The sequence below is a fragment of the Anser cygnoides genome, chromosome 31, assembly GCF_040182565.1.
Source record: "Anser cygnoides isolate HZ-2024a breed goose chromosome 31, Taihu_goose_T2T_genome, whole genome shotgun sequence".
In the NCBI taxonomy this organism is placed as follows: Eukaryota; Metazoa; Chordata; class Aves; order Anseriformes; family Anatidae; genus Anser; species Anser cygnoides.
In genome coordinates this window covers 1,543,300-1,555,169 of record NC_089903.1, presented here as the reverse complement: position 1 = coordinate 1,555,169, position 11,870 = coordinate 1,543,300, and the positions used below count along the sequence as shown (strand labels likewise).

General features: G+C 36.6%; 1 protein-coding gene across 1 annotated transcript in view; it reads left to right on the top strand.

Moving 5' to 3' along the window:
* The first annotated feature begins 210 nt into the window (after window positions 1-210).
* The window catches only part of LOC106049821 (maltase-glucoamylase-like), a 35,026-nt gene continuing 23,366 nt past the window's right edge, over window positions 211-11,870 (top strand). The window contains exons 1-12 of the mRNA XM_048056424.2: window positions 211-630; window positions 1,590-1,713; window positions 2,326-2,399; window positions 5,368-5,488; window positions 5,579-5,688; window positions 6,564-6,715; window positions 8,000-8,171; window positions 9,340-9,439; window positions 10,111-10,223; window positions 10,784-10,909; window positions 11,187-11,318; window positions 11,552-11,671. Coding sequence (XP_047912381.2) covers window positions 1,590-1,713; window positions 2,326-2,399; window positions 5,368-5,488; window positions 5,579-5,688; window positions 6,564-6,715; window positions 8,000-8,171; window positions 9,340-9,439; window positions 10,111-10,223; window positions 10,784-10,909; window positions 11,187-11,318; window positions 11,552-11,671 — 1,344 coding nt within the window. The 5' untranslated portion in view covers window positions 211-630. The remainder of the gene's footprint in view (window positions 631-1,589; window positions 1,714-2,325; window positions 2,400-5,367; window positions 5,489-5,578; window positions 5,689-6,563; window positions 6,716-7,999; window positions 8,172-9,339; window positions 9,440-10,110; window positions 10,224-10,783; window positions 10,910-11,186; window positions 11,319-11,551; window positions 11,672-11,870) is intronic.

The following is an 11,870-nucleotide window of genomic DNA, read 5'->3' as shown; positions in this document are numbered from 1 at the left end:
AATTCTAATTCTAATTCTAATTCTAATTCTAATTCTAATTCTAATTCTAATTCTAATTCTAATTCTAATTCTAATTCTAATTCTAATTCTAATTCTAATAACCTGATTTCATTTTTAATCCTAATTTTAATTCTAATTTTATTTGTAGTGCCTCAATTTCATTTTAATTCTAATTTTTGTTTCTGACTTTAATGCCTTTGTTTCAGGTAATCCAGGCCTTGGGAACTGCATGCCCATGCCTCTCCCTAGTTGAATCCAGTCAGGATGTAGGAAGACTCTTGATTTTTTTGAATTTTAACTTATTTTCAGTCTTTTGGCATCCCTCTGCTTCTTGCTACCACATCTTGGCTCAGTGCCAATGGGCAATAAACTCTCAGAAATGTGTTTTTTTATTTATTTTTTATCACATAGTATTGCAAATCAGGGAAACGCCTGGCTTGGACGCTCTGCGGAATCAGCAAAACTGTAAACCTTTAAAAATAAATAAAAATAAGCCATTTACGGCAGCGTGCAGCTGCCATTGGCCAGGTTTGTTAACAAATGACGTGCCCGGCTGATAACGAGACGGAATAAAACCAGGAATTACGGCCTCAAAACCGCAGCTGGAAAGGAAGGCGGGAGGGCTGTAAGGTGCGTTACTGAATTTATTGCTTTCCTGTTTTTCTAGAAATTATGCTCCGCGGCTCCATCGTGGGAGAGCAGACGTTTAGAGCTCAAATTTCTTCATTTTTGGTGCTTCCATAATTGGCAATTAAAAAAAAAAAAGTGAATTTTATGGTTGGTTGGGAGGGCCACCTTGCGCAAAAAATTGATTTTAATAAACTTTAATATTGATATTTTACCACCCCCCATTGATTAATGCTATATTTTAGGGCTCTTTTTTAAGGCTCTTATTCAATATTTAGCCAATAAGAAAGAAAATTGAAGAGAGGAAGATTTGTATTGTTTAGTGCTTTAAATGCATTTTTTTTCTATATAACCGGAATTTCTTGGGGTGCTGGAGCATGGGAGGAGAAGAGATGTAAAAAGTTCAACCTGCTTTTTCACCAAAAAAAAAAGCTTTTTCAAAAGAATTCCCTTTGAGTTATTATTCTGAAATAGAAAAGTATTTTGGACTTATAATTTTTTATTTTTATTTTTTACAAATAAATGTGGTACTCTTTGCAAGGGCAAATCAATATCCTCCTGTAGAAAACACAAATTTTTAGTTGTTTGAAAAAATACTTTTTTCAAAAGTTTTTTTTTTTTTTGAAAACATATTTTTTTCAAAACCCGATTTTTCATTTTTGGTTCTTGAATTTCAGTAAAGATTGGCAAAAAAATCTGTAATTAGAAATAGTCAAAAATTCTGTGTTGAACATGCTTTTGCAGGAAGATGTAATGAATAACGATGTCCCCCACGTGGTTTGAATTGTTTGGAATGTGAGAATTATTGAAATTAATGCTTTTTAAAAATGCTATTTAAAAAAGATTTTCATTTTTTTTAATGCATACATTAAGGGCATAATTTAAAATAGAAATAATTGCCAGCTTTTCAAAAAAATTGTTGTTTTTTTTTGGTTTCCTCACACAACGGTGTTTCTCCATAGATGGGAAAGGCGAAATTCAGCAAATTGGAAATAATTTTTATCACCCTCTTCTGCTTGGTGGTGGCTGTGGCTTGCGTCCTCATTGGCATTTTGGCGACGAGGGAAGAGGGAACAGAAGATACCAGTAAGTGTCAATTTTGGGGAAAAAAAATCACAATCTTGGAATTTTCAGATTAGCTTGGCAAAAATCCAATAAAGAAAAACAATGGAAATTTGCAGAAATTGGATTCTGGAGCTGAATGGGAAGGATTCCTTTGGAAACTGAGGGAATTCTTGTAATGCCTGTTGTTGGGGTCTTGGAAAATGTGGGAAAGCAAGAAAATGTGCATTCTTTTCCTTGTGTTTTTGCAAAAATTTACAGCGTTCTCTTCTTGGCAAGTCTCCCATTTTAATCATTAACCAAAGGTAAACCAGAGTCACATGCTGATAGCAGGAAATAACCAAAAATGTTAATTTTTATTATTTTATTACATCAGAAATCACTCAGAAACATCCTGAAAAAAATGAAAAAATGCAGGTTTTCTCTTTTTTTTTTTTTTTTTGTCGGTCGTAAAATTTTGTATAGCTGGAGACGTGGCCGCTGTTTGGAGGGGACGTTGGTGGTTGGGTGCTCTGGGGGCGAGAACCAAAAACCAGTTACGAGGGCATGGGAATAATTTGTGTTTTGGGTAATTTAAACGGTGTGAAATGTTCGTCCATGACCCGAAATTAACCTCTGGGTTCCTTCGCCTCACAGCATTTTCCCCAACCTGCCCGAGCGTGACAGCAGCCGAGAGGATCGACTGCATCCCGGATCAAGTCGCCACCAAGGTCTGGAAATACCCAAAAAAGGCATAAAAAAACAGGTTATAGCCAAAACCCAGGGCTGAAATTACTCACATTTCATAATGCTAAAATACATTATTTATATAAAAGCATCTTTTTAAACATTTTTTCAACCTGCAAGTGCCTAATTTTTCTTGGTAGTGTGCAAATACCAATTTTAACAACCAATTTTAACAAGTTTTAACAACCAATTTTTAAACCAATGTTTAACCAATATTTAAAAGTTTTAAACCAATGTTTAAACAAATACTTAAAAATTTTAAACCTGTGTTTCACCCATATTCAAAAATTTTAAATTAAAAACTTAAATTGAAAAAACACTATTTTTTAAACCAGCAAGAAAGCCCACACCATGGGTTGGGGTTGGGAACAAAATTAGGCCCAAATGAAGCAATTTGGGAAAAATTTCCTCTAGGCTTTGCTGCAACCTGGCTTCATGGCAAATCATGATATGCCAGAAGTGCTTTTTTTTTGCTGTGATGTCAGAAACGAACTCTATAATTATTTAATAATAATTTAATTATTAAATATTGCCGGATTTGAGAAGAAGAGGGAAATCTCGTTGCCATCACATCGCCTTTTTATGGCAAGTCCCACGTTGTGCGTCATTCCTACCATTTCATATCATAGGCATTAAACATTGCAGAATTTGAGGATAAAAACAGAGAATTTGGGAATTCTTCTGCCCACAGCAGTGCAGCAAAGATTTGGTGAAATTTTATTTATTTAAATTTCACGTTGTGCATTACCCATAAGAGTCCACTGATTTTTAAGCATCGAAAATTTCTTTCCTTATTGAAGACTGTAAAGTTGATTTGATGGAATAATTGAATAATTCTATAATAAGAAACAGAAGGCAAGTTTTTGTTGCCTTTTTTTCACTATTAAGTAGATTTTTGGCTAAATGTTGGCTGGGAAATTTTCAGTGTGTGGAAGCTCGTAGAGCCAGTTAGCATACATCTTCCTTTTCTTTTTCATCCAAAATACCCAAACAAAACAAACAAACGAAAAAATGAGCTCATAAAACTAGAATTATTGAGCAGAGAGGGATGGGGAGAAAATAGCCATTTTCTAGCCAGCCACAGGACCAAGGGAAATGTGCTGGAATACGAGCTTGATGCGACTTGCGAACACGCCCTGGTATCACCTACCATGACCAGCACGCATGCTAGTTGGAGATTTCATCGTTCTTTTTCTGATAAAACCCTGCTCGATCTGGGGAATTTTACACACATACCAGCACGTGTACAGTCATGCCTTGCCTTGATCCTGGGGGCAGAGCTCAATGTTCAGCAGTTATTGCCGCTATCGAGGTTATCTCTGGATAAGCTCTTTATTTTTGGCCCTGGTGCCTCTATCGGCATTTGGGAGGTCGCTTTTATAGCCCGGAGGGCAGGGTGAACTTAAATATTTATGTAAAATTATAACTTTGATAATAGCACGGGCCCTTTCTTCGGGTGGACTCTGCTCCATCACCTGTGGTGGATGTGAACGATGTGTTCTCTACGATACGTGCTATAAAGCATACACTCTAAATTCCTACTTAAATGTGCTTATTTAAGCATTAATATTTAAATATTCTCCTCTAATATTCTTATTTAAATAGAAGGTATAATTGGAAGGTAGCAGAAAGTTGGAGAAAGAGGATGTTGGATGCCCCAGTGTGGGATAACCAGTTCACTTCTAATATTCAGTAGTTGTTTTCTGATATTTAATAGTTGTTTTCTGATATTAAATATTCATTTTAGTAATTTTCTGATATTCAATAGTTGTTTTGGCAGGCAGTTGAAATACTTTATAATCAATTTGGATACAAAGTGAATTTTGGTTTATCTTGGGTGGTTTTGTAGGCACATCTATGTTCGCTGCAAAATTGAGCCAAAATTCATAAAAATGAGCATTTCTTGGGCTTTTGCACAAAATTGGGGGAAATTGGTGTGGTTTTGAGCTGCTCCAAATCCTGCCTGGTTCTGCATTGACTGAAATGGGGAGAAATCGGCGTTGGGAAAGTCCTGGAGATCTTCACATTGGGTTGAGGACACTGGTGGACCTTTGTTCCCCATGAAATTCCCTGGGTATCATCACAACGATGCTTTGACCCCAGGAATGACGCATATTGCTAATGATAACAAAGATAATTGGATGCTTAAAGTAACAGAAGGCCCATATCTTGCTTTCAAACGTGACACTCATTCACAACGCGGGTGAACAACTTAATTCCTTCCAGAAAAGTGAAGGTATTTATTGGGCTGGAAAGTTTTATTGGTTTATTGGGCTGGAAGGGTTGCTGTCACTACTCCAACACGTGTGCTGTACATGACAGACTGAACTGCTTTTATTTTTTTATTTATTTTTATGCCTTTGCTTTAAATAAAGTCGATTTTATCTCCTTTTGAGGCTATGAGGAGCTAATTTGAAAATTTCTGGTATTTCAACATGAGGTTGGAATGATCTATGCATCAGGTGCTCCATTTGGAGACACTTATAAGCCACAAAGGAAGCAATTGATTTGTCTTTATACCAAAATTATTGCTTTTTTCATTATTTTTTAAAACACTGCTTCAATGCTAAAAATTTTAAAGCAGAAATTTTAAAAACATTCCTTCATTTGCTTTAAAACACTCCTCAGCCTACGACCTTTCTTATCCTATCTGCCATGGCAATCATTTCTTTAAAAAACATAATTTGCTTGTGGCATTAAGGAAGAACAAATGTTCCCAAATCCTCTTTATTTATTTATTTTCAGAACTAATGAGCAAATTTCTAGTTTCAATCCCCCAAAACTCTTCTTGGCACCCAACTGACCTGATAGGATGTTCGGAGATGGAGCTGGGTGGATGGAAAATACTATATAGGGTTTTTGGTGGATGTACCTCGTGTGAATTTCGTAAATTTTATGACATGGGATTTAGTTGTGGAAAAAAATCACCTTTTTTGCTTTGTTTCGGACCAGAACCTGTGCAACCTCCGTGGCTGCTGCTGGAGCCCCCAGAGCGACACCAGCGTGCCCTGGTGCTACTTCTCCTCCAACCATGGCTACAAAATGGGGGGACAAGTGCAGTCAACTCCACAGGGTGAGTTCACACACCAAGAACTGGGAACACACGGATCCCAATAAAATCAATGATTTTATAATTTGTTTATTTTAATTTCCCCACCCCAAGGGTTCCAAGTTTTGTTGAACCGGCTCTCGTCACCGTCACTTTTCGGGAATGACATCAACACCGTGCTCCTCACTGCAGAATATCAGACACAAAATCGCTTTCGGTTCAAGGTGAGTTTTTCCAAGTTTAATGTGTTTTTTTTTTTTTTTTTTTTTTTTTTTTACAAAATTTTGGCCTGGGTGGTGCACAAGGGAGATTCTACAAGATTATAAAGGAATTAATTTGATTTAGTAATGAATCCTCTTTCTTGCTCTGTGACGCCTACCAAAAATTAGCACTCCCAGTGCTTCAAATGAAAAAATTTGGACCAGGAGAAACCTTTCTTGTACCCGGAGGAGCAATGGGTACAAAATCCTTAACACGACAGCATTCATGCAGAAAAAAAATCCCCCAAAATAGTTTTTTTTTTTCTTTAATCCTACTTCCATTTTTCCCCCTTTTCATCAGAAAAGAGTTTGGGTCAAGTACTTTTATTAATTTCATTATGGCTTTAGAACATCCAAAGCACGTTGTGTAAAATTCAGTGGCCGTTGATGGATTTTGAGCCTGGGCTGGACTTCTCTTGCCCTATTTTTGTCCTTTTTAAATTTTTTTTGGGGGGGATGAAGGGCGTTTGCCACACGTTTTCCTGCCAGAAATGTGGAAGTTGGGGTGGGTTTGCTATAACCAGCCAATATAGGACGTACAGAAAGACTGGAAGTGAGATGCTGTGAAATGCCTAAAAATATTATTATGCAGAATTTGAGCATAATTAGTCATGGGAAAAATACTCTCAGATCAAGTAATGATGGGAAATGTCTAAATATATGTATGAATATATATCTGACTCCAGTCAGATCACCTCCATAACTGGTCTCTAAGGCCCCTTCCATCCACGATTCCCAGTCCATCGCAGTCAGATCTCTTCCATAACTGGTCTCATCAGATGTTAAATCTGGAAAGTGTTAAATTCATTAATGTTTAACGTCCCAGTGTTCCTTTACAGATCACTGACCCCCAAAACAAAAGGTTTGAAGTCCCCCACGAGCACGTGGGGACCTTCAGTGGATCAGCGGCCTCCAATTTAAAATACAAAGTTGATGTCCAGGACAATCCCTTTAGCATCAGGGTCACCCGAGTAAGCAACGGAGCAGTTCTGTGAGTAACTTCGGAGCTTTTTATTTACAATATCGTGACATCATCCTCTTTTTTTTGGTTGGTTTGTTTGCTTTGGTTTTGAGTTTTTTTTTTTTGGTTGATTTATTTTATTTTATTTTATTTTATTTTATTTTATTTTATTTTATTTTATTTTATTTTATTTTATTATTTTATTTTCTACTCTATTTTATTTTATTTTGAAGGTATGGTCACATTGGGTGCTCTTTCGGGCATGCCAGCTCCTCCTTTTCTTCTTTTGATGGATGAACAGCATGGAAATATTCTTTCAATGTAAAATTGGAGATATTCTTTGCAAAATTTGGGCGATGGGGAGCTCCATCTCACGGGATCTTTTGCCCTGTTGCTTCTGCATCCTCTTTTCCCCTTAATCTTGGGGAAATCTTCACAGCTACTTAGTGCCATAAATTCAGGGCAATTATTCCTCAGTTCCTCAGTCACTACAAATCCTTGGCAGCACTTAAAATCGCTATTTTTTACGCTCAATCTGCAATTGTCAACCATCAATATCAGGCCATGCCTTATGCATATGATATGGGACTTTTCCCTACCAGCCAGCAGTAAGCTATTTCTAGTGAAATAGGAATAAAATGTGAAAAGTGAAGCATTTAAATCCCTTTATTTCCTTAGGAAAATAAAAAAAAAAAACACAACACCCAAACAGGAACTAAACCTGAACCAACATTAAAAGGCGGAAGCACCTGGAGGAAATATTTATTAAACCAATTAAGAAGTGATTATCAGCCTGACCACTAGCAATTCTTCGAGTTTAATTAGCTAGGATTTGCTTTCGTCCTTCGGGCTTTATATTGTTTACTTTGTTAAAAGCCTTACTAAGGACTAATTTGCTGTTAATGACAGAGCTGGTGTTCAGGAAGCCACCTCTGATTTAACTGAGGCGTGGAGGGGTGAACACGTCATTTAATCCAGGGGGACCTGCTTGAAATAACACTCCGGAGGGTTGTTTATATTATCCTTAGTCTTTTTATTTAATTGAGAGCAAAACAAAGTTGCTTTTCATGAAAAAAAGAAGTTCACCACTAATGATTTATTGTTTAAACACACAGTATTTTTATTGTGGTATGTAAAAAAATACGGTTTTGGCCATAATATGTCGCCCAAGTGACAAAATCACTTTCTTCAAAATTCAAATTCGAACTTTTTTTTTCTTTTGAAATCAACGGCTTGGGATTTATTTATTTATTTATTTTGCATTTAGCGACACGAACGGATCTGACTTTCCCATTTTATCCCAAATTCCTCCAGGTTCGACACCTCCATCGGCCCGCTGGTGTACGCCAACCAATTCTTGCAGCTCTCCATCAAACTCCCCAGCAGCAACATCTACGGCGTGGGCGAGCACGTGCACAAGCAATTCCAGCATGATGTCAACTGGAAAACCTGGCCCATGTTCAGCCGGGACTCTGCTCCTTCAGGAGTAAGTAAATCTTATTATATTTACTTTGCGCAAATCCTGCGATCCAGACATATTGCGCAGTTGGCACCTCACCAAAATCCATTTTATTTTACTTTATCACTTATATTTTTTCTGCTGAGTGCTGCATGTGATTGCAAAATGGTATATATATAACCAAGTAAAATTGCCAGTGGAATTTCGGTCAATATTTGCAGTGATTTGGTCAATTTGTGCAGTATTGCAACATGCTGCCTATCAGCTCATGAGCATCGAAATCTTACACTTTTTTTTTGCTGATAAAAAGAATAAAAAACAGCCTGGGTGTGCATCGCCACATGCAGAACTCGGTCGGTACACCACTTTCCCTCGTAGCTCAGGAAATAATGCATTTGGCAGCTGTTGCTTTACAAAACATAATAGCTCTATCAGCTGTTTATGTATTTTTTCTACTTATTTTTTTGTTCCCCCACACATTTTTTTTTTTCCCAAAGTGGTCCAGCTTCCAAGAAGCAGATTATTACATTTTTGGTTTGGATTCCCGTACATAATATATTTTTGTTTGTTTCTTTGGGGAAAATAGTCAAATAATTATCACTATGGTTATTCATATCTTTGGGGCTTTTTGAGAAAAAGGAAATATCTGCTAGAGTGTGCTAGTCCTTGACGAGGTAATATTGCAAAAATTAAAAAAAAAAATCGAGAGAATTACATTTCTGGTGTAATTTCTGGGCGCGATAAAGTGAGATTGTTGCAGCACTGATCCTCCTGTTGAAATAGGATTCAGGAGAATGGCTCAGTGCCTGCAATTAATTAATATTTTAAAAGAAGTATATTTCATAATGTTGAAATGTTGCCTATGGGCTGCTACAACTATTTTGTTTTTTCAACCCAAAACTAAGGCAAGTTGTTTCTTAATTTTCTACAACAAAATGCATTGCAGAAATGGTTGTGTTTATTTTCTTTCCATCCATGTTCAAATTTATAATCTTCATCCTTTTAATAATTGCTAATCAGAGGTTTGAAGTCTTATCTGTATGGCTCCAAGGGAGGCAGGTTTTCCCCAAATATGGGCTTTCGGTGAATTTTGAGCAAATTTTACATTCCCATTTTGAGAAGCTTAACCTCACAGGTGGTATGTTTTTTCTCTGAGATATTGGGTTTTTAATCATCTTTTCTGTTTTCCTTCAAGAACATGGATAACTTATATGGTGTTCAGACTTTCTTCTTGTGTTTGGAAGACAAAAGTGGAGCTTCTTTCGGTGTTTTCTTGATGAACAGCAATGCGATGGGTAAGCACGCCTTCTCCACAGCTTTACTCATTGCAAAAAAAATCCCCATTTTTGGATGATCTGCAGGGCTGTTGCACTGCAAATCTGCTGAACTGGTGTCAATTTTTTAAAAAGAGTCAATTTTTCGAAAAAAGCTCTCTTAAAATGTGTAACAGCAGTCATTGCAAGGATTTACTCGTTTCCTATGCAAATAGCTCACAGTTATTCTTAAGATTTTGTTGACCACTGCCATGGGCATTTTTGTTTGGGGTCAGGGGTGTTTTTGCTAGAGAGATTAAAATCAGAACCTAATTTTAAAATAACTTTAAACAGCACTTGTAAATATATGCCCTTAATTTTCCTTCATTAAGGCAAATTGGGCTTATTTTCCTTAGTTAAGGAACATGGTGCTTATTTGGATGCTGAAGTTGAAATATTCAAGTGTCCTGAGGCTGAAAATTTAATGAGAAGAAGTTGGATTTCTCTTTTTGGACTGTAAAGGACTGTAAATATGAACATTTTAAGAAATTAAGATAATTAACATTTTTTAAAGAAGCTGAACATTTTTCGTTTTAAGCTCAAGTAACTTAGCTTTTGGGTTTACTTGATTTTTTATATCTCATATCATCATAACAGTTACTGGAGATTTAGGAAATATCCCATCCCATTTTTGTGTGTTTTTTGGCTTGCAGAGTTCGCCCTGCAACCAGCGCCAGCTGTCACTTACAGAACAATTGGCGGAATTCTGGATTTTTATGTCTTCTTAGGCGACACTCCCGAGCAAGTGGTGCAGGAGTACGTGAAGGTAGGCATCCACCCTTGGGGGCACCCAAGCCCTGGGCAGTTGGTTCTTGGTAATGCTGCTTTGGTCAGGGTTGATTTTTGGCCAGATGTTGTCCAACCTTTGGCTTTGCTCTTTGCAAATCATCGTTATTGATGTTGAGTTAATAATTGTGTTGAGTGTTGAGCGTTGAACATTGAGCGTCGAACATTGACCGTTAGAGCATTAAAGTTCTGAGGATTAAAATATTAAATAACAAATCATTAAATATTGTAATTTTTTTTAAAAAAAAGCTTATTCTTTTATGTAAGACAGCAAATAAGTGGATATAATGCCAGCAAACAGAATGAGTTGCCACTTTTAAGAATAATATAATAACTTGATGGGTAACAATTGATACGTCGTTCTTGGCAACATCTTTTTCATTTGGCTTTTTCTGGGGGGAAAAAAGCACAGAAAAATTTCACAGTTGACGGGAATCGCTTCAAATGTGGCCTCTCACGCTCCAGTTGAATCCCTTTGAGGAGTGCAAATTTAGGGAATCAGACCCAAAAAGTTCATCCCTTTTCGGTTTTAATTTCCAGCTGGTCGGATTGCCGGCGTTGCCTTCCTATTGGGCTCTCGGGTTTCAGCTTAGTCGTTATGATTATGGGTCTCTGGATGAGGTGAAGGCGGTTGTGGAGCGGAACAGAGCAGTTGGACTTCCTTACGTGAGTAAAAATGTGACTTTTCATAGAGAAGGCAGCAAAATTGAACAAACAACTAAAATATCTATTTTTCCCAATATCTGATTTTCTGATGCTCTCAGAAGCCACAGAACATCAGCATCAAGAGCCAATTTTTCCCAGTTTTGTGAAAAAAACAAGACTGGTGAATAATCATTAAAAATAGACACCTGCACCCAGTTGATTGTATCAGCTGATTTTCCAGAAATTTTAATCAAAATGCAGCACATCCCAGAGTCAAGTATTGCTTCTTTTCTTTCAGGATGTTCAATACACAGATATTGATTACATGGAAGCAAGGAAAGATTTTACTTATGACAAAGTGAAATTCACAGACCTCCCTAATTTTCAAAGGTATCTGCACGACTATGGGCAAAAATATGTTCTCATACTGGTAAGCATTTATTATTATTGGTAATAATTATAATAATATATTTTACTATGACATTACATCAAATACATAATGTTATATATTGTGTATTATTCAAAAGAAATGAATTATTTTTCCTTTTTAAATAATATCAGGATAATTGAACATTGCTACACTTGACATCCTTAGAGTTGCTGGGCTCAGTAACAATGGGTGCACATTTTCTGTAGTATTGTATTTTTCTTCCATTTTTTTAGGATCCAGCTATTAGCACTGAGCGTCTTGAGAACGATTTACCCTACCTATCCTATGACAGGGGAGAAAGCAAGAAAGTTTGGATTAACGAATCCGATGGCGTAACACCCTTAGTTGGCGCGGTAAGGAAATATTTCCATTTTTTTTTTAGCAATTTTCTGTACATTAGGTCAAAAGGAAAAGAAAGATTTTAAATGGCCAGGAGATGCCAGCAGCCAATATTGATTTATGATTATTATGATTATTTTCAATTATCACAGAGCAATTTCCCCTTTAGTGCTTTGAAAATTTCTTTAGAACAAGTTTACAAATGTATCTACT